The sequence below is a fragment of the Peromyscus leucopus genome, chromosome 2 (assembly GCF_004664715.2).
Source record: "Peromyscus leucopus breed LL Stock chromosome 2, UCI_PerLeu_2.1, whole genome shotgun sequence".
In the NCBI taxonomy this organism is placed as follows: Eukaryota; Metazoa; Chordata; class Mammalia; order Rodentia; family Cricetidae; genus Peromyscus; species Peromyscus leucopus.
In genome coordinates this window covers 110,419,071-110,441,735 of record NC_051064.1, presented here as the reverse complement: position 1 = coordinate 110,441,735, position 22,665 = coordinate 110,419,071, and the positions used below count along the sequence as shown (strand labels likewise).

At 48.3% G+C, this 22,665-nt stretch overlaps 2 protein-coding genes across 5 annotated transcripts in view; both read right to left on the bottom strand.

Moving 5' to 3' along the window:
* Ndc1 (NDC1 transmembrane nucleoporin) overlaps window positions 1–8,908 on the bottom strand; it is a 52,637-nt gene extending 43,729 nt beyond the window's left edge. Inside the window, exons 1-5 of one of the 2 annotated variants that reach the window (XM_028888332.2) lie at window positions 8,599–8,908; window positions 7,549–7,669; window positions 4,468–4,569; window positions 1,701–1,875; window positions 815–953 (exon numbers count right to left, since the gene is read on the bottom strand). In XM_028888332.2, the coding sequence (XP_028744165.1) occupies window positions 815–953; window positions 1,701–1,875; window positions 4,468–4,569; window positions 7,549–7,669; window positions 8,599–8,850 (789 nt within the window). In that variant the 5' untranslated portion in view covers window positions 8,851–8,908. The remainder of the gene's footprint in view (window positions 1–814; window positions 954–1,700; window positions 1,876–4,467; window positions 4,570–7,548; window positions 7,670–8,598) is intronic. The other variant, XM_028888322.2, reaches the window with a different exon arrangement.
* A 5,127-nt stretch (window positions 8,909–14,035) lies between these two features.
* Yipf1 (Yip1 domain family member 1) overlaps window positions 14,036–22,665 on the bottom strand; it is a 33,699-nt gene continuing 25,069 nt past the window's right edge. For all 3 annotated transcript variants that reach the window (XM_037202784.1, XM_037202783.1, XM_028888313.2), the window contains 2 exons: window positions 20,772–20,888; window positions 14,036–14,258 (listed from right to left, as the gene is read on the bottom strand). In XM_037202784.1, the coding sequence (XP_037058679.1) occupies window positions 20,799–20,888 (90 nt within the window). In that variant the 3' untranslated portion in view covers window positions 14,036–14,258; window positions 20,772–20,798. The remainder of the gene's footprint in view (window positions 14,259–20,771; window positions 20,889–22,665) is intronic.

Here is a 22,665-nt window from a genome sequence, read left to right as displayed (position 1 = left end):
GCTAGCTTTGCCAAGTTAATAAATTCCAGACTAAGTAAGAGATTTTGTCTTGAAATCTAAAGTGAAAATCAATTGAGGAAGACATCCAACATCAATCTCTAGCCTCAACACACACAAGTGAGCAAGCATACACATGTACACATTCGTGCAACACACACACACACAAACTGAAGCATAGTTTTAACTACACCACCCAAACCAAGTGAAAGAGTTTTATTTACACACCCACGCCTTAGGTCTGAGACAATAACTGATGTGTTCATAAATCACTTGCACATCCTTAAGCAGGGCTACACCAAGCACTTGAATGTTGTCATCCTCTTCCCCCAGCCCTGCTAAATCACAGCAAGTGTTACTATGACCAGGACAGGAAAGAGGGGGCAGCATTCTGAGAGCGGCAGCAGGAAAGGGGGGCTACAGCTTGCAAAACACTGAAGTCTCACTGACAACAAATGTCTTTTCAGTTGCCTTGTGATGGGTTCAGTGCTAAAGAACATGTGGGGGGGGCGGGGTATTTGTGGAGGGAGAGGTCAACCTCTGTGCGCTGCTCTTCACTGTTCCACCAGGTTTAAGACAGGGTCTCTTTACCCTACACCTCTAGGCTAGCTGACCTCTGAGCTTCGGGAGGTCCTCCAGGCAACCTGGGATTAGACACCTGTGCTAGGCACTCTCATGGGACCTGAACTCAGCAGTCAGGCGATTTTACCAGGGAGTTTTACTGATCAAATCTTGACATAATCAGATAGGGTGGCCATATGTCTAGACATGGCAATGTTAATATCATAGCTAAGGAAACGCTCAAATGTTATCTTACCTGTATAATGGGAAAGGGAAGATAATTCATGTTGTTCATGAAATACAGAAGACTATAGCTATAGCCCATGAATGCTCCAGCCAGTAGGAAAAACAGGTGATGCTCATTCATGCAGGTTTGGGCGGCAGGACTATCCAAGCTGAGGAAAGGAAAGCTATTCATTCAACAGTCAAAACACATTATCATTGCTTTAAGGCTACTTGCCAGAAGGCAAAATTCCACGTTAACCACTTAAGAAATGCCCCAATTCTAACAAAATGACTCACTCTAGGTAAACAGGAGCAAAAGATTAACAAAGCATTTTCCCCTGACGCAGGAGATCCTGATTACTGCTGTTTCCATGGAAATCTGAGGTAAGAAAGTGCACCACAGTCCTGCTGCTTCCAAGACAAGTTGGCTTCATCTGGACAAGGACGGACAAATCGCCTGCATGTCCCTAACAGAGGTGCTGGAGCTCTGGGCTCTCAGACCTCTCCTAACTGTGCACCCTCTCCGGGTCTCTGGATGCTGTCTTTAAAGTTCCTGGAAAGATTCCAGATCTGGAGAGCACTAGCCTCTAAATTAGGGAGCACCACACCTGACTGACTGACGTGGATCTTGTTTCCTTTTCTTTATTATATCTATATCTTCATCCATGGCCTATCACTCTCATCTCTCAAGCAGCTGAGACTGTCCCTGAATCACCCCCAGGAACCCAACAGCACCTATACAGCGCCTTCCACATACAAATGTCTTTAGAATTCTGCTCATTTCCTCAAACACAGAATATCACTAACAGTTCATACACAGAAACAGAAACTTCTGTGAGGGTCTGAAGGTCTCCTTTGACTTGGAAAGAAAGTAAGCACGGTTCCAAGAAAGAGGAAGAAAAAACCATTTACTATACCTCTCAGTTCCGGTACAGGGGACCACGAGAAAACTGTACTGGCCCTTGGTGATGATGGCCGCACACCACGCCACCACCATTCCCATGGCAGCATGTATGAAGGAGTGCATGAGCTGCTGAGGGTGGAGGAGCCTCCCGATCAGGGCCAGTCGGGAGCCAGGGATGGAGGGCACAGCTGCAGAGAAAGCACAGCACGTGGCTTTGTAACTGTGGCACCTGAAGCTGGAGGAGACAACACCTTCCTCACCACAAACACCGCCCAATGGGAAACCCAGTCCAGGACGCTCCTAGGCTAACAACCTGAGCCTTTAAAAACTTGAAATAAAGAAAAAGAGGTACACACACAAGAAAAACCAGGGAATCTAGAGATGAGCCCAATCCATGTTCTTCATCTTTCTTGGGTTTGCTGTTGTTTGTCTGTTTTCTAGACAAGGGTCTCAGGTTGCCCAGGCTGGCCTCACTCATGGCATAGTGGAGGATATATCTGAACTACTGATATACACCCCTTGCCTGCCTCCTGATTACTGATGTGTTCCCATACACTTGGCCTTTTCATTTCTTTAAATTAATATTCTCTGGTAATTAACATAATGCCAACTCAGACGTTTTCCTAAGAGCTGTAAAAAAAATAATTTAGAAGATAGCCCTAAATTGCCTTTATTTCAGCATTTGAAACTCACTAGAGCGTCCACCTGTGAAAAATAAACCACAAAGGCAAAAATCACAATCATGAATATTAACTATTTGTACAGTTATTGCAAATTATTTATATGTGGCGAGGTCCGTGTGGAGGTTAGAGCTGGCCTTCTCCTTTACCCACTAAGCCTGCATACGAGCTTCTATACAGGTATTTCAAGGCCTCGCCAACAACCCAAAAAAGCTCTCTGGAAGTGACCTGGGAGACAATTGTGGGAATGGAGCAAAGCGTATTTATGTCTAAGCTGCCTGACATAGACATGCAGTAATCTTCTTTTAGTATACTCAAAGAGAAGAGATGATGGCGTTGGCAAGAAATGAGGTGTGCAGGGAGGGCTCGAACACGTGGCACTTTAGGTAGGGAGCAGCCATCACCTCCTCTTCCCACTAAGACTCCCTGAAAGCCAATTATGTGACTGACGTCCTAATGGGACAAACCCTGACGCCATGTCATTCAACATTCTCTCAAGCTCCATCTTCTCCCTAGAAAATCATCTCTTCTTTGTCTGCTTAATACAACTCCTCCTTCAAAGTCTGGTCCAGCCGTCAGCTCCTCTAGGACGCTCCTGCGTTGGGTCAAAGGTGGCCTTCTATACCCCCTCACAGCTGCCCAGTGTACCTGTCAGCAAACACACTTCACAGATCCTCTGGAGCAAGCTGGGAGCACACAGTACACACACAAGCCTCCTCCTACAGGACAAGCCAACATGACCAGTGAGGCTTTAAAAACACTAGTGTACACTTTTGAGCCCAGCACTCAGGAGGCAGAGGTAGACAGATCTCTGAGCTTGAAGCCAGCCTGGTCTACAAAGCAAGTTCCATGACAGCCAGGGTTACACAGAGAAACCTGGTCTCAAAAAAAAAAAAAAACACACCAAAAAATAAATAAACTAAAATAATAAAAACACTGACTTGAGCGCCCTCACCTGGCCCCCCTACACATAGAGGACGGCCCAGGAGCGCAGTAGAGAGTATAAGAACAAAGGCCATAAGCCAAGGAAATGGTTAGAACAGACAGATCCCCAGCCAACGAGAAAGCACTATGAAAGCAAAGAACAGCATGTTACAGTATCAGTCGGGACTTAAAATCTCACATACTGTTTCTTTAAAACGTAGAATACTTTTTTTAATACTAAAAAGCTAAAAGGAGAGGAAAGATGTCATAGGAAGATAAACAAATAAATAAATAATCAGAAAACCCCAAGTGACAAAATTAAGAGTCTGAAAAAGTGTGAAAATGCTCTGGAATCCAGGATTTTCCCAAGGCAAAGCCCAATTTTTTAAAATTAAATATTCTAAAACCATAGACTTTGTTATTGTTGGGTGGGAGGGAGAAGCTCACAAAGTCAGTGATGTATGCTTGCAATCCCAGCATCCAGGAGGCTGAGGCAGGTACTACCAATCTGAGGTCAGCCCAGACTTGGTCCCCTATCCTATAAGGAATTACTTCCTAATTTATTTGCTAACTCACAGCTTGCTAGCTGTGAACTATTAAAAGGGTTACATTTATTTTTTCATTGCGGTAAAATATAAAATAAAATCTGTGATTTGAGTCCTTTTTAACTGCACGGTTCTGAGACATGAGGACATTCACAGTGCTGGCACCAGCCCAGCACCACCTCCTGACCCTCCTGACCCTCCTGTCCTCCCGACAAACCTCGCCCGGTGGCCAAGCCCTCCGCCGGCATTCCCGACACCACTACTCCACTGTCAGATGACTCCGACCACTCTCTGTACAGCCAATTTCTGTAAGCAGACTCATAGAACATCTGTCACAAAAGGCCTAGGTGTACCTTCAAACACCAAAATAACAGTACAGACCACCCGAAGAACAGAACGTGACTATGCACACATTTTTGAAATTCTTCCCTGGGTAGAATAAATTATTTTTATTTTGTTTTGACACAGTGTCTAGCCATCTAACCTAGGCTAAACTGTCTAGCCCACTACACAGCGAAAGCTGGCCTTGAACTTGTGGTGACCCTCCCTCAAACCTCCGTAGTGCTAGTGTTCAAGCATGTGCCACACCCCTGATGTTCAAACTTTTAAAGATTAAAATTCAGAAACCAACCTGTGTAGAACTCCACATTGAAAATACTTATTATTATAATCACCACTGACAGCAGCAGGAGGTAGAAGATTACATGGGAACTGCATAAGTCATTGAAAGAATCTGAAACACAAGAGAAAGGAGTTAGTGAAGCCTACTCAGTCCTAGAGTTGTGTCGCACACTGCAATACAAGAGTTCAAACCACAACCAGTGCTTTCAACTTTGTGTGCACAGATGTCTGTGGGAATGTATGTGGACCTGTGGACACAGCACAGGACACTGGGTCCCTCGGAGCTGGAGTTTCAGGCATCTGTGAAACACCTGGTTTCTTCCGTGTGTGTTGGGATCCAACCCTGGCCCCCATGATTCACAGCAAGCACCCTTGACCACTGAGCCGTCTCAGCAGACTCCACAAGTGCAGTTTTAACTCTAAAAGTGGGCCTGTTTCTCTCTTTAAGAATTTATTTGTGCACTGCTTACAACAGGACATCCACACAAAAGCTCCCAAGTGAGTTGTTGAGACTTTGTTCTGGGTACTGAAGAATGGTATTAGAACTTCTTTAAACAACACAGATGTTAGTAACAGAGAACATACAGACATATGCAAACATTTCATGTGAAAGCTGCCACAGCAACATACCAAGTTTCTTTTCAAAATGTAAACAGTATTTTTAAACTCTACTTAGTAAATGCAATTAGTGCCTACAGCTAAAGTCAAAGTTACATGGATGGTCTAAATAACAAAACCCAACGATGTCCTCGCTAAAAACCAAAACATTGCATTTCAGAGTAACTCAACAACCAACATGCTTCCAAGTTTAAACTATGTATGTTACTATGTAAAAATATGAACAAAAGAAAGAGACATGGGACATGTTTGCTGAACAGACTCACTTAATGAAAGCAATTATTTTTCCAAGCAGAATTCAGAGTCCAAAATTAATTGCAGTTTTCCTAAGCCTCCACAGCTAATCAGCTGCCGTCTCTGCACTGGCTCGCTGGCTCATTTTACCAGTCCTGTGTGACTCGGCAGATAGACCCATCAACAAAAGCATGACTCTATCGATTAGCAGCAATACTTCCCAAGGCCAAACAATGTAAGACTCTAACTGGAAGGTTCTTATAAAAGAAAAATAAAGGAAGATATTGTTGAGAAAAAAATCGCCCAAAGTAATTCGTGTTTTTTAATTTTAGGGAATACTTTCAAGATTGCAAAACCTAGTTTGACAATATTTATGTTTTTTAATTTCTTTTTCAAGGCAGGGTTTCTCTACGTAACAGCTCTGGATATCCTGGAACTCGCTCTGTAGCCCTGGCTGGCCTCAAACTCATTGACACCTGCCTCCTGAGTGCTGAGATTCAAGGTATGTGCCACCACCGCCCAGCTTAAACTTTTTTGAAAACTATCTATTATGTCATACTATGGGAAAACAAATTTGAAGACAGAGACTTCAGTCACTTACTAGCTGGATGTTGAACAGATTATTTTAACCTGAACCTTAGTGTTCTATTTACAAAGCACACACACCACCTCACTATGTGGCACTATAGGAAAGAGGTGGTATACTTCGGGCCTGGCACACAGTAACGGCTACAACTGATAGAAGCCAACAGCGACCTTTCAATGAATCACTGATGGTTTTGAATTATTTTTGTGTGGGTGTGCTTGCTCATGCGTGCACACGTGAAAGTCTCTTCCTCTGTTGCTCTCCATCTTACGCTTTGACCTAAGGTCTCTCACTGAACCCAGAGCTCTCCAGCTGGCTGGCTGACCAACGAGCCCCAGCACAATGCTGAGGTTATGATGCATGTCACACACCTGGCTTTTGCATGTCACCCACCTGGCTTTATGTGCGTGCTGAGGATCTAAACTCAGATCCTCACGCTTCAGCAGCAAGCACTTTACCTACTCAGCCACCCATCTGCTCCTGAACATCATCGTGTTATTTTCCACCCGAAGAATCCAACAAACATTTCAGCCTGCTTCCATCTTTTCTTCCTCGGCAGACTTTCCTACGTCTTCCCTGTCACTCTCTATTTTGGGCCTCTCTTATCTTTGCTGGTCACAATGTAAGAATGAAGTATTCTTTAAATATTTATATAGTTTTTGCTTCGTCACTTATTGCTTTTTGAAATAGTTACTCCATATGTATCCCAGGCTGGCCTAGAACTCCAGCACCTCCTGCCACAGCCTCCTAAGAGTTGGGCTATAAGAATGTGCCACTAACAGGGTAGTGGTGGCATGTACCTTTAATCCCAGCACTCAGGAGGCAGAGGCAGGCGGATCTCTGTGAGTTCGAGGCCAGCCTGTACTACAGAGTGAGTTCCAGGACAACCAGGTCTGTTACACAGAGAAACCTTGTCTCAAGAAAAAAGGAAAAAAAAAAAAAAGTGCCACTAACCAGCTAGTTTAGACATTTTTCTTTTTTTTAAGAATATAGGTCACAGTTTCTATCTACAATTTTAGATAGATGACAGGGACAGTACTCTTTCTTTAAAAGATAAAAAAAAAATCAATATATTTGTCAAAAAGGAAAGACAAACAAACAAACAAAAAAAAGGAAATGAAATGGGGCTAGAGATGGCTCAGCAGTTAAGAGCGCTTGCTGCTCTTCCAAAGGACCCGGGTTCAGCTCTCAGCACCCACATGGTGGCTCACAACCCTCTGCAACTCTAGCTTCAGGAGATCCATAGGCATCAGGCATGCATGAGATGAACATACATACATACAGGTAAAATATTTATACACGTTTAAAAAAAACTTATTTTGTTAAAGGGAAAGACAAAGGGGTAAGTCTTTATTGGTGTGGTGTCTTTTTCTTTTTCTCACTGTATGTCCCAGACTGGCCTTGAACTCAGATTGTCCTGCCTCTGCCTCCCAAGTGTCACTGGGCCTGCAGGTGTACACTACCATACCTAGCTACTCCTGTAGCCTTCTAATGACCTTTTCATTCTGTCATCATACAAAATCTCTGGCACACTTACTGGTTTTTATATAACAAAATGGCAGTTTATGTCATGCAGGGGGTGCCTTTACCTTATCTCAAAGTGAATGTTTTGATGTGTCAATTTATAGACAGTAACTGGAAATTGCCACTTACCTGACAGCCACTGTATAGGATGGAATAAATCGACGCTGCTGAAGATTATAAAGGCTGTGGTACAGACAGGTAGAAGCAACACCGACCAAATGATGCTTGTAACTATCCTCCAACCCAAAACCTAAAATCGAACAGAACTCCTCAATCATGAAGTCAGTCACACGAACTCAGCTCTGCAAATCCTGCCTTTGCATAGAGGCTACTAACATTAACCACTACTATTTATACCCAAATCACAGTCCATGCAGTTACAGAGAAACCCAATGGCTGCCACTATCTCTAATGTCACATACCACTACAGAACCTCGCACTGTCAGGGAACTAACTGATGGGTCCAGAGTCAAGTGTAACATCAAGTGTATTTAAGGTGGGGGTGAATGCACACACATGCTCACTAACACAACACACACACACACTAACTAGCTGGTTAGTGGTGTGTGTGTGTACGGAAAGAAAAAAATGGGAATAAATTCTACACGATTTACTGTGACTAGTGATACAGGTGGTTAACAAACAGACCTAAATATCTTATTTTTAGCCTGGGATAGATTACAGGACATCCAGGTAGAAACACTATTCGAAAAAGAATCTTTACTTCTATTCTCTTCCACGTCCACACAGAGAATCGATGCATGGGGCAGTCTTAAACCAAGAATATATAATAAGCTCCGCGTCTGCTAAGGCCACACCACATTCTTGTAGCACAGGGCACCCATCCCCATTTCGTAACCCTTAGGACCAAGGCATTATGCAGCAGTTCGAATCACTAACATTTTGCGCTACATCTTTCCTAACGTGTCCCAATTTCCATGAGACTCATCCCACCCGTGCTGACCAACTTCCACTTTGGACTCCAGATCAACACCCCAAACCTAACTTCCACTGAAGACACCCCCACACCCTTGCACCCAATCCCCCAGGTGGTCAGGTCCCTACGCGCTGTTCCTAAACCGCCGGAAGACAGGCCACTTCCAGCCAGGCGCACCGCACGGCCAGAGCCTGCCCGCCCAGCCACAAGGAGGCAGTGAGTGTCACCGCGCGCTCACTCACGCGCCAAAGGATGTCCCGCGCCCCGCCGACGCAGGGCCCACTCGCAGCCGTGGCCATGGAGATGGCGGCCCCTGCTCTCAAGCGTGCCGGGAACGGAGTGCACGCCCGCCACCACTGTTCAAAGGCAGGAAAGCCCCGGGAGGACCCAGCTGGGGCTGCCCGAAACACTGCCTGCGCAGAGCCCTGCACAGCCGCCAGGCCGTCTCCCTGCGGCTTCTTCTGAGCAGGCTCGGCCGGCCAGAACTGCCTCATAGCCACATGCCTCCAGGGGGGTTGTGACTCAGGGAACCGACGTCTGGAGCCCAAAACGTCTTTCCGAAGCAGGGTCCATCGGGGCGCCAAAAGCAAAGGGCGGCGGTGCTGCATGCTGGGAACTGTAGTCTCGACGACCCCAGTGACCCAAAAGGAGGAGGAGGAGGAGGAGGAGCGTTGCACTCTGGAACTTGGAGTTCCAAAGTACAGGCTCGAGATGCAACGTGAAGCATGCTGGGAACTGTAGTCCTTTTTTTTTTTTTTTTTTATGTATACAGTGTTCTGCCTGCATGCCAGAAGAGGGCACCAGATCTCATTATAGACGGTTGTGAGCCACCATGTGGTTGCTGGGAATTGAACTCAGGACCTCTGGAAGAACAGCCAGTGCTCCTAACCACTGAGCCGTCTCTCCAGCCTGCCTGCCTTCTTTCTTTCTTACTTTCTTTCCTTGCTTCCTTCTTTCCTTCCCTTTATTTCTTTCCCTCCTTTGCTTTTTCTTTCTTTCCCTCCCTCCTTCCTTCCTTTTTTCTTTTTCTTTTCTTCAAATAAAGCTGTACTAGCCCCTGGGAGTGAGTGAGGATATTATAAATTTAGAAATAACTGAAAATTTGGTTTTTTCACTTTTTTTTTCAGAATGTCACCCTTCTAAAAAGTGAAATCAAAGGATACTGCAGCCTCCTTCTTAATACTTCATACTTAATACTTAATTACTTATTTCAGTAATTCATTGAAATCTTTTTTTTAATGGCTTTTATTGCTAAGAAAGGTGAATTTTGCTTTTAGCTCCAGCTGTAACACTTGTTAAGTGCAGGATCTTGATCCTCTTTGAGCTTCTATTTCAAGTGTAAAATAAGGATAAAAACACACAACATCCTGTTGATGGGGTGAAGATGTAAATACTATGTTAAAAAAGATAACCATTGAAGGCAGAGTGTGGCTGAGTTAGCAGAAGCTTTCCTAATGTGCACCAAGCCCTAGGTTTCCTTGCCAATCACGAAACCACCTTGTAAGATGTTGTATTGAATGAGGTTTTGCTCAGAAATTATCGGGTACACCATAGAAAGTCACAGGCTCTCCATCAGGTGACAACAGATGTAAGGAACTCCTCGGCCACTCCAGAGTGGCCAAGTCTTTCTCTCTCCCTGCCTGGGAAAATGAACACGGAGGGGTGTCCCTTCAGACAAGCGACAACTCAGAAAATGTGCACAAGACATGTGAAATTATAACCCACCCCCCCAGGACAAAATAAAATCAGCTAACATATGTGATGTGAAAGAATCACACCAATGAGTGTTATAAAAGCTCATTAATTATGTGATAGAATTTAGAGAAGAAATTAAAATAAAAGAAAAATCATAAATGGAATTTGAACTAGAAGGAATTCAAGAGCTAAAAAACGCAATAGCAAAAGTACAGCAAAATAATTTTTAGTCATAAAGAAATAAAGAGGATTTTTAAAAGTGACTAATAGTAGGCTGGAGAGATGGCTCAGAGGTTAGGAGCACTGGCTGCTCTTCCAGAAGACCCAGGTTCAATTCCCAGCATCTACAGGTCAGCTCACAACTGTCTGTAACCCCAGTTCCAGGGGATCTGACGCCCTCACACAGACATACACACAAGCAAAACACCAATGCACATACAATGAAAAGATATAAATAAATTATTAAAGTGACTAATGGGGGCTGGAGAGATGACTCAGTAGTTAAAGACTAGGTTGACAAACAAAAATATAAAAGTAACTAATAGAAAAAAATTAAAAAGTGACCAAGAAAGGGCTGGAGAAGCCAGGCAATGGTGGCACACACCTTTAATCCCAGCAGAGGCAGAGTCCAGCGAATCTCTGTGAGTTCCAGGCCATCCTGGGCTACAGAGTGAGTACCAGGAAAGGCGCAAAGCTACTCAGAGAAACCCTGTCTCGAAAAATAATGTGCAACCACATTTAGTCAATGGAGCAAAAGGAATTGAAACTCCGGCGATCAGAGCAGGCCACCCCAGGCCTAGGGGAAGACTCTGAAAGGTTCAGTCCACTGATAGGCAAGCTCAGGCTCCTCCCTCTTCCCATGGCCAGTCCACTGATAGGCAAGCTCAGGCTCCTCCCTCTTCCCATGGCCAGTCCACTGATAGGCAAGCTCAGGCTCCTCCCTCTTCCCATGGCCAGTCCACTGATAGGCAAGCTCAGGCTCCTCCCTCTTCCCATGGCCAGTCCACTGATAGGCAAGCTCAGGCTCCTCCCTCTTCCCCGTGGCCAGTCCACTGATAGGCAAGCTCAGGCTCCTCCCTCTTCCCCGTGGCCAGTCCACTGATAGGCAAGCTCAGGCTCCTCCCTCTTCCCCGTGGCCAGGTTGCACTCATTGAGGCTATGTGGCAGGGCCGGCTCCGCTGTCTGCTTCTTGGGCGTCAGAACTCATGAGGACAACCAATGAAGAGCAAACCTCGGGGAAACCCACGTAAGATGAACAAAGCGTGCATCCAGGCTGCGCACACAGATTTTCACCCTTTGACACAGACGGTCAAGTGAGACCCATAGGTGAAGAGCACGGCCAGCGGCATCTCATCCGCATGTATGAGAGAGAGGCTGCACCAGAGCTCTTCCGTTGGACACTCGAGAGTATACGGGCCACGCGTGACGGCTTGGAGTGCAGCAAAAGCAGGGAAAATGCATCCCAGTGCCCTGCAGACAGCCGGTGAGCCTGAACAAGTCACTCAATCTCAGCATGGTCCCTCAACTGTAAAAAGGGGGGACAGGAGTGTATGCAGTTTGTTTCCACCAATGCATTGACGCTGAGCCGAGCCCTGTCACCCACCTTTCAAGTAGCCTGTCGGCATGGCCTTGGGAGTTCTTATGAGCAGGAATGCCATGAGGCATTTACAGCTGCAGACTTCGTTGCCACTGTGAGATGCCCCAGAGGTCTTTTCCTCTGACACGGTGACCACAAAGATTTTTGAACCGGTAGTACCCCTTGCCTACCAACTTGTGATGAATTTGTAATATGAACAAGAACTACAACACCGATGTTTTAAGCTAACACTTGGGAGTTGGTGGGTGTCATAAAATAACATAGCGCCCTCTCAAACAACGCTAACAAATCCAGAAGCCTCTGCTGGGAGCCAGACGGATCTAAGGCTCTCTCGGAGCCCTGATGAAAGGGCAGCGAGAACGCTACATCTGTGTCCTTGCCCAGGGGTAGACTTGGCAAAGTCCAGTCTGGGACTGGGGACAGGGCCTCAAAGGAGGTAAGGTTTTGGTCCCTGGGAACCTGGCTTTTTCCCCTGCAGAGGCCAGAGTTATCAGTCCCAAGGCCACCGTGTGCTCCCTCTGTCCTTCTGTGGAATGTTGCTTGCTTGGCTTCCTGCTGACTTCATCCCACCGTGGGATAGATCTCGGCTGACTCTGCCCATTCCCCCTGCGAACCGTATCTAAGAGGCTGTATTTCTTAATAAATTCGCTCGGCATAAGGCACAGCTTGTGCAAGACCTCCTGACCCCAGCTTTCCTGTCTCCTTCACTGATTCCCTGGTCCTCCCGCTCAGGAACCTGTCACCTGCTGTGAGTATGTGTTGCTCTGATTGGTTGATAAATAAAGCTGTTGGGCCAATGGCGGGGCAGAATAAGGTTAGGCAGGACATTCGGACTGAAGAGACAGGAGAAGAAAGGAGAGTGGGGGTGAGAAGCCAGCCACCGCCAATGGAGCAACAAGAGACAGGCAGACCAGTAACGCCATAGCCACATGGTAACATATAGATTAATAGGAATGGGTTAATTTAAGTTATAAGAGCTAGCTAGCAAGAAGCTGAAGCCATAGGCCATACAGTTTATAATTAATATAAGCCTCTGAGTGGTTATTTTATAAGTGGCTGCAGACTGCGGGTGGGAGAGATTTGTCCGGACCTTGGGGCCGGCACTGGGCCAGAGAAACTTCCGTGTCTACAATCACCGAAGAACCTGCTGGTCCAGGTCAAGACTTAAGTTCTTGAACTCATTTTGTGTGTCGCTTTCCTTCATTTAATCCACCAGCACTCACTAAGCAAGGAGTAGAGCCAGGCACTGCGCTGGGTGCTTCTGTCGGGTACACAAGCCTTACCATTAGCCACCCTGCCCTCACCGGTATTCAGCCAGTGCACCCGGAAGAACTGGCCACTAGCATTCAGCTTACAAGCTGTGTGAGGAGAAGCAGATGTTAAGATACTGGTTAAGATACCACGAGCCACGTGGTAACTTATAGATTAATAGGAATGGGTTAATTTAAGATGTAAGATCTAGACAGCAAGAAGCCTGAGCCATTAGGCCAAACAGTTTAAATAATATAAGCATCTGTGTGTTTATTTGAGTCTGAGGGCCACGGGAGCCGGGCAGGACCAGGATAACTTCAGCTACAGGCTGTTCTTGGGCACTGGACTAAGACAGGAAGTAGAGGTCTAAGGAACTGAAACTGGGGGCCCCTGAGAGATACTCAGTGGTTAAGAGCACTAGCTACTCCTCCAGAGGACCTGGGTTCAATTCCCAGCACTCACATGGGGGGTCACAACTGTGTGTAACTCCAGTTCCAGGGGACCCGACACCCTTTTCTGACCTCTGAGAGCACCAGGCACACACTTTGTGCACAGACATCTATACAGGGAAGGCTCATACACAGGAAATTCAAAACATTTTTTAAAGAAACTGAAACTTACCTGCATGCATACCCCCTATGGCCCCCAAACATTGTTTTCTGTTCTTATGGTGCCCCTGCTTATGGTGGATTCTACCTTCAAACCCCTTTATGACTCTGCTTCAAGTGGATTCTAGTATCAACTTTCAACTGGGCGCATGGGACACATCTGTAATCACATGGGAGGCTGCAGCAAGAAGATTAGAGGTTTAAGGCTAGCCTGGGCTACACAGCAAGGGGCTGTCTCAAAAATATAAAATAAAACAAAAATCCATTCGTCTTACTAGATTATGTCTAAGTGCTGATTTCTGTGAGGATTTCCCCCAGGTAAGAGGTGTGCCCTCTCTATACATCGTTATGGGGTTAGGAGAGGGACTGGGGGTCCAGGTCTTACTCTGTTGCCCAGACTTGCCTCCAACTCCTGGACTCAGTGGTCCCCACCTCAGCCCTCCCGTGCCCACCCCACTCCCTCACCCTTCAGTCCCAATGATCACAGTGATGATCAGCGCGTGGGAAGGAAGAGCTGAAAGACACGTGTCAAACACCGCTGCATTTTATTTCCAGGGTTGGACTCTCAGGGCCTCGCAGACACCAGGCAAGATTCTATCATGTGACTGACACCCCCAAACCAACACTTAATTCTTGTTAAACAGGGACAAGGCTTCAAGGCAACAGCAGGTCCCTGCTGACGTTGCCCATCCTGCTTTCTGGCGGCGGACGTTGTGTCCAGAAGAGCCACACACCACCAAACGTGAGAGAACTGGAAAAAAAAAAAGTGAGGTTCAAGATAAAGATCCCCAGAGCTAAGCAGCAGCAAGGATCTTCAACTTCAGTATCAGGACCGCCCGCCACCCCTACCCCACAGATCCTGAACTTGGCTCTGAGTTCTGCACTTGATGTGGAGATCACTGCCAGAGGGGTACAGCCAGGCCTGAGCTTTTCCTCTACTTTCCTAGAAACACAGCTGACCGTCTCCGACCTGGACCCAAGCTTTGTTCATTCCTCCTCCACGCACGTCTTTGTGGCACAATTGAGGAGCCATGGATCAGTCATGGAGAAACTTGAGACCTGAGATGAAGGCCAGGGAGACGGCCCAGTGGACAGGGCTGACCCAGCTAGCATCCCGGGGCCTCCAATCTACCTCAAAGAAAGGGAACAAAGGAGAAAATTGAGAAAGCAACAGCCCAAGGACTGGAAAGAGATTTTCCAGGCAGGGCACTGCTGACGTGTCTGGTGTGGGAGGGACAGGCTACGGCGTGGGTGATGGGGTCAACCACGCAGGCTGGAGGACATGCCCAAGGGGGATTCATGGAGGGTGAACCTGAGAGGGGTCAGGGGAAGTGGGAGGTGAATATGACCAAATATATACAATTCTCAAGGAATTAATTAAAATAGTATGTTTTAATTTATTTTCAAGAGAGGGTCTCCCTATGTAGCCCTGGCTGGCATGGAACCTGCTATGTAGACCAGGCTGGCCTTGAACTCACAGAGATCTGCCTATATCCACACCCCCGCCCCCAACTGCTTGGATTAAAGGCACACCCAACATTTTTTTTTTTTTTAATGGTTTCAGGGAGCTTGCAGCACAAAGTCAAAGCTGATTTCATAATAAAAGTATTAATGTGTAGAAACCCGGGGAATGGTTTGTACCTTTAACTTATGAAATAAGCACTCATGGGCCAGCAAGATGGCTCAGAGGGCAAAGGAACTTGTTGCCTTTATCAGTTCCATTCCTGGAACCCACATGGTAGAAAGAGAGAGACAGCTCCCTCAGGATGTCCTCTGGCCTCCCACACGTGTGCCATGACACATACACCCACAACACACACACACACACATTCAAAAAGAAAGTCAGTGCCCGTGACATGAGAGACTCAAGATGGCAGCTTATAAACAACCCATGCGTCCAGTCAGGAGGATTCTAGTTACAAAGGCCTCGCCAGAAACCCTCTGCTCATCTATTATTAAAGCGCTCGTCACGCTGCCGTGTGACTGGCTGCTGGCTGCTCTCCTCTGGACACACATCCATGTCACTGCCCATGGGAAGGCGCCTCAGCCCGGATGTGGTCTTCCATACAATCCCACAAGCCAGAGCAGACCTTCCCAGGGGCTTGCCACAGGAGAGACAGCCCCGCCACTCGGGTAACAAGAAAGGATGGCCGCAGTCAGTGGCTTTTTCTGGGGCAGCTTCCCTGCTTACCGGTACTTAGAGGCTCCCCTCGGATCCTAGTGCTCCCGGGAGAGAAGAGGTTAATGTTCTCAGAAGAACCCATTCCACGCTAAGCTGTCCTCACGCACAGATTTATGCAGGGAAGGTTATTGTTGAGACTTGAAGCCATTTTTCTCCGGTGAAAGCTAGGAGCCCAGAGCTTACAGCAGAAGGCACAGCCAGCTCATAAATCTGCAGTGCCCGGGCCTCTGGACGGCCCCTCTTATTGGCAAAGCGATGGATGCCCTGCCACGGAGACTGCAAAGAAGCCGTTCATCACTATCTCATTTGGAGACTCGACGCGGGAATGGAGCTAGCCCAGCTCACAGATCTGTGCATGGCCCGGACGTGCCAGCTCTGTGTAGGCCAGGCTAGGGAGTCACTTCCTGGACCCCACACCAACTCTCTGGAGGACCACAGGGCCAGGGTTAGTGTGTCTAGCTCCTTTGCTGTGAAATGTAGAAAGAGCCCTGAAGTCTCTGCTCTGGAGTCAGTCAACAGAGCCCTCGCGAGCTTGATGTCGGGTAATGTAGGCCAAGCACACAGGCAAAGGATCCCTGGGCTCTCTCTGTCCCCCTCTAGCTGGACTCAAGAGTTTCTCATTCTGAGAGATGTGTACTTCTGGGGCATCACTGTGTCCCACTGAAGAGCCCAGACTGTCCCCTTTCCCAAGCCACGGGGTGTGGACTACTCCTTCAGAAGTGAGTAACCGGCTGCTGTACTCACCTTCAGAACAAGGTCCAAACAAGACCGTCCTGTGAAGCCTGGGTCATCCCCTCCTGTGCCCTACAGGGCTCAGCTGACCGCCCACCTCAGTAACGACTCTCTCACACCATGCTGTGTGACCTGTTAGGCTGGATCAGCCCATCAGACTGAGGATCCTTGAGGCAGAGACAAGAGCTGGCTTTCTGAGTCTCACAGAACCTCCTCGGTGAGTACATGAGTCGTAATGAAGACTTGAGCTCAGCACAGAAACCATCGTCCTTGGATGCCTTCATCCTCACAAGCGCTGGCTCGCCCTCCTAACACACACCGGTCGCCTGTGCTGTTCAAGCCAGCCAGGCCAAGCCCCACAGAGGCCTAGTCACCTAAGATTCTGTCCAACTCCTGAGAACTTTGGCTTCAGGAAGGGACCTGCCCTGCCAAGACCTTCTTCATTAACATTGGAAGAGTCTGTCTGCAGGATCACCTGAATGAGTGACGATTAAGTCATGATGTAAACAAGCCACTGTGTGTTCATGCTAAAGTAAGAGGCTCCACACCAACCCACTGAAGAGTAGGAAGAAAATACTAGAACTTCTATGTATGTTTCTTCAAAGACTTCAGTTTACAGTTACCATACAGCTTGACAACAGTCTGGGCAAATACTTAAAGCATACACCATGGGTTTGCACTGGGTAAAGAATGGAAGACAGCCTCAATAATGGTTGTCTCGTGACCTTGTCTACCCTCCTCCCCCGCTTCAGCATGGGCTAGACCTGTGGCCTGCTCCCGACAACAAAAGGAAACAAGGAAAAGACATACTTCCGGGTCTATGCTGCGTAAGACAGCCACTTCCGTCTGGCTAGCAGACTCTTATTGACCCCTTGTGTGTTTCTGGCTTCGATGAAGTATGCAATCATATGAAGAGACCCACATGACAAGGAACCGAGGGTGGCCGGCCTCCAGCCAACAGCCTGCAAGGCCGCCTCGTTCTCACCGGCCCATGAGGAACTAGACCCTGCCAACAATTCCTGGAGTCAAGAGTTCTTCCCCAAGTCTGGCTTCTGGATCAGTCCAGGTCCAGCCTGCACATGGCCACAGCCATGTAAGAGGACCTGGAAGTGAGGGAGAAGCTGTGCCCAGATTCCCCAGCACACAGAAACTGGGGAGGTAGGGAGGGGGAGGCAGAAACAGGTAACTGACACAGGACGCAGACTTGCCATGAGCCATACATGTAGTTAAGAAGCAGGTACTTCAGACTACAGCTCTCTAGACCAGACAAGAGGGCACCACAAAAATTCTGAATGGCAGCAGTGTGGCCCCCAGGTTTCAGCTGTAGAAAGAACATCATCTCTAAAAACTGGGGAGGATAGGCAAACTCAGAAGCTGGCTCTCCAAGACCTGAGTTCAAGTTCCAGTTCTGCCTCTCAGCAGTGGATGACCACAATCAACCCACACGTGTTCACCCTCCTCATCTATCCAATCACGGACAAGCCTGGTAAGAGATGCCAATGAGACAGTGACTTGGAAGGGGGTCTGTAAATCACACCAGGACAGGTGTGGGGTCTGTAAAACGGACCGGGACAGGTGTGGGGTCTGTAAAGCGGACCGGGACAGGTGTGGGGTCTGTAAAACGGACCGGGACAGGTGTGGGGTCTGTAAAACAGACCAGGACAGGTGTGGGGTCTGTAAAGCGGACCGGGACAGGTATGGGGTCTGTAAAGCGTACCGGGACAGGTGTGGGGTCTGTAAAGCGGACCGGGACAGGTGTGGGGTCTGTAAAACGGACCGGGACAGGTGTGGGGTCTGTAAAGCGGACCGGGACAGGTGTGGGGTCTGTAAAACGGACCGGGACAGGTGTGGGGTCTGTAAAACGGACCGGGACAGGTGTGGGGTCTGTAAAACAGACCGGGACAGGTGTGGGGTCTGTAAAACAGACCAGGACAGGTGTGTGCTGGTTTGCCACCAAACTGGGGTGGCTGTGAGCAAGGAACTGTACTCTCTGGTCTTAGCTTCATTCACACAGATGAGGACAGGAACCATCCTCCTCTGGCCTTCGAGTCTAAACTGCATATTCCTGAGAAGAAAGGAAGGCCTCAGCTAGGGAGCCATTCCCAGGCCACTGGAGGCACCTTTAACCATCACATCTTGTTAACTTGAAGGGCTTACAACTGGAATTCGTCAATGAGAAAGAAAATCCCCACACATTTTATGAAGGGGAGATAAAGTATCAATGGGGATCACCAAATTTCAATATAAATTACCAGCCAGGAGGATGGTGGCTTTCATTTCAGGGGTTTATAAACTGTCGCCAAGCTCCACCACGACCTCCGCAGATAGGCCGTGTAGTCCTCACCTTACACATAAGTTACCTATGGCTCAAAGGCACCTCGGAAGCATGAGGTAGGAAGAAGCTTCCATTTGAACTCTATCTGACGGCTAGCCCACTGGTCACTGCACAGACCCTTTGCCCTGGGAGTCAGCAGCTCAGGCAGACAGGAACTGAGGCACAGCAAGCAGTCTTTACAGAACAGAGTAAAGGTTCCTGGCCCACAGTGAGGCCAAGTGTGCTCGCTCTACGAACATTTACTGAGCACTTGCTGTATACCAGGTTATGTGGTAGAAAAGGAAATCCACCCTTGTTCTCGAGGAGCTGATTCTAATCAGGGAGCCACACTGGTCCACAGAGGGCAAATGATGGCTGAATGATTGAACGCATTAGAGGACAGGCAGACAGACACACGGACAGTCAGTGTTCTGAGCACAAAAGTATCCATAATATAAGGAGTGACAGGATCACCAGGTAAGTGACATCTGTGGGAAGGGAGGAATGTTCTAGACAATGAAATTGCAAGTGTGGATGCATTCCAGCAACAGCAATGACCAGATGTTCAGCGTGGAAGAGGAGAAAATCCAGGACCTGTAAAGAGACACCAACGTGAGAGACTCCCATGCTCCTGCCAGCCCTGAGAGGCCTTGGGTGGTTGGCACATGAACTGCACCTTTGCTTCAGCCTGTGAGCTGAGGAGAGCGGCCGAAGGGCGGCAGGGGCATCTAGGTGAGTCTGGTCACGACAGACGGCACTGTGCCGTGGTCAGTACCACCGCGGGTGCCACACAAAGACGCTTCCCCTATCCTGAATGAAGCGGGAGGCATTTACAGTGTCGGAAGGTGCCAGTCACCATGTGACATGGTGGAGGGCTGTGTGGGGCCTCGGGAGACCGAGGCAGCAAAAGTTTTGTTTTACGACCTGATCTTCTCTTTTTGATATCTTTCCAATGTTCCTCTTGACTAAAGGTTTAATTTCTTTCATAACGTAAGTACGTAAATGCCATTGATCACACTTTCATCTCTGTCTCTCTAGGAGAGGAGAGGAAAAAAAAAGTGGGAGATCTTCCACCTTGTTTTGTCATCTGGAAGAAGATAACACAGTGTTGGGTAGGAAAGTCACTGAAGTGTGGAGAAGCCCAACCAACTTCGAAAACTCAAGAAACAGACGAAAACGTTAAGTGTCGATCCTCAGCCATCCTTACCCACTCACTAATGTGTGTTACTCTGTAAAACTCAAATATAGGTGGAGACCCAGATGCTTGGCATGAGAAATAGCACCCTAACTAATTATTGCCCTTCCCTGCCAAAGCTCACCATGGAGTGTATAGGATAACAGACTTGCTTAGCTTGTACAAGGCTCTGGGTTCAATCCTCACCCAGAGGGAAGTGGGGGAAGGCATCCTGGGCATGATGGCACACAGCTGTAATTCCAGCATTTGAAAACCAGAGGCAGCAGGATGAGGAGCAAGAGTTCAAGGTCATCCTTGGCTATGCAGTGAATTGGAGGCTAACCTGGGCTACATGGGAACTTGTCAACCAAAAAAGGCTCAGCCTTGGTCCACTAAGGAGGAAGAAGAGGGAGCAAAGCCTATGTTATGATGCCGGATCTTTTCCTTGCACTCTAACCCACTCAGCTAACATTCATGGAGGGAGAACCTCCAAGGCCCTGAAGAAATGAGGCAGAAAAGTTCGGAAGCCTTTAGAGACTCCAGGAGGTCGTTCAAGAGATCGGAACACGGGTTTCAGAGATACAGAAAAATCACTAGGGCAGTTAAGAAATGAAGAACCCTCCTGTGCCACTGGAAAATACACAGGAAGTAGACAAGGTAAGTATAATGACAGCGGACTCCATTGCCCGGGATCTAAGAGCCCACGCTTCCCAGCTCTGCAGGGAGACAGGACATGGACTTCAAAATGCAATCTTCTACAACAGAAACACACCCACACGAAGGTGTGCAGAAAGACACAGGGTCTAGCCTCCTGTCCCTCATGCTAACGCAGAGCTGATGCCCCTGCCCATTTGTAGCGTACCACACGCCATGAAAACTGCGTTCTCTGTTAGCTGGATTTGACTGTTGCGACTGTCTGGTTGGGAGTGGCTGTGGTCGTTGGGAGATGATCCATCTCTGGGGCGTCAAAGAAGTAAGCCTGCCGGAAAAGAGAGACAGCAGGGAGCCAGGTGAGTGTTCTTCCAGAAGCCACGTTAACAGTCTTTGGGGTCCCCTTCCTCCCCCGTCACATCTGTCATCATACCAAACTGCAGCCACCAGTCTGTCTGTATGTCTGTCTATCTCGCTCAACCTTTTAAAGCTTAGTTCGCGTTCACTGTGTGCGCTATGTTGTACGCCTGAATCTTTCCAACGACCCTGAGGGGCTGTTACAATGATCCTCACCTGACAGGTGCAGGTACCGAGGCTCACAGAGACGTGGACCATCAGTAGGGCATGGAGGAGCAGCGGAGCCAGACTCACAGCTCTGCTCACCTGGCTCCAAAGCTCACCTTTGCAACTACTGTGTCTGTGTCCCCCTGCGTCTCATCGGGATTGGCATGATAGTGAGCTTAGAGAGGCTTAGGAGCCGGCTGTTGCTGAACCAGCTGGTTGCCTCTCTGCAGGGACCTTGAAAAGAAAGGGCTGGGCGCGCTTCACTCCCTAGTACTTGGAAATGAAGAGTGTGAGGAGCGCTTCCACTCACCACCCAGGTTAGCGGTCAGGAGTCGGGAGGTGGTGGGAGAGAAAAGGCAGCAAAGACCTTCCCTCCTGCTTGAGGTCCGAGGACGCTAGTGTTAGCCCAAAAAAACAGCCATCTTGTTAGCCTTGAGCTTCCCTTCAAAGGGAAGGTGAAACTGTTACTATACCAAGCGCTACCGCTACCGGAGGCTCAGGATGCCCTTGGCATTGGTGGCTCAGGCAAAGGAAAGAACTCTTTCCAGCAGCTCTGCCCTTATTAAGCCAGAAGAGGGCGCTAACACAACATGCGCCGGTTTCCCAGACTGCTCCAGCCTTGACACTATTAACAGATCTCTTCCTGTTTCTCTTTGCCTGATCCCATATACTCCTTCTAGCTTATCACATCCCCAGGGCAAACCTACTTTTAAAGGCTTTTCTTATAGCTGTTTTCTGGCACAAAGAGAGGAAATTCCTCTGTGTGGGGGACATGAGTGAGTCAGAGGCCAGGGTACCCATGCTATCCTGGGCTCCTCAGGACCTCTTCCAGGAGCACTGAGTAGGTCAGCAAGAGAAGGAATGATTTCTTCCGGCCGCTGGAGGAAACTCTCCTCAGGACTATCTGAGCCTCAGAGCCGGATGGCCCAGGTCTCTCACCTGCACTGGCCACTGTCACTGTGGCTCTAGAACGGCCTCTCCCTACCTCTTCAGTTTTATCTGTAAAAGGATTGATAAGATGGAGCCGGGCGGTGGTGGCGCACGCCTTTAATCCCAGCACTCGGGAGGCAGAGCCAGGCAGATCTCTGTGAGTTCGAGGCCAGCCTGGGCTACCAAGTGAGTCCCAGGAAAGGCGAAAAGCTACACAGAGAAACCCTGTCTTGAGGAAAAAAAAAAAAAAAAGATTGATAAGATGGTCTCTAAAAGGCACTCTCTTCTAGTCTCTACACGGCCTGTGATCTGGCAGCGTCTGTGCCCGGCGCGGCCCGTCCTGAGGCACTGTGGGCCAGGAGGCTCCGGTCTCTCTGAGGGCAGCAGTGCTCATTCAAATGTAGGCTTGTCTGACTCTCGAAAACCCCACTGAGGACCCACCCTCTGGATGCTTCCTCCGCTGTCCCCGCCAGGTGTGTGTGGAGATCACTTTCAAGACAAGTCCTGGGGGAGCCTCAGCAGGTGTGGGGTTGCCACACACATCACTGCACTCAGACAAAAACACCAGCCCGGGCTTCCCAAGGGAGAGGGAGAAGGCCAGGCTAGGCTGT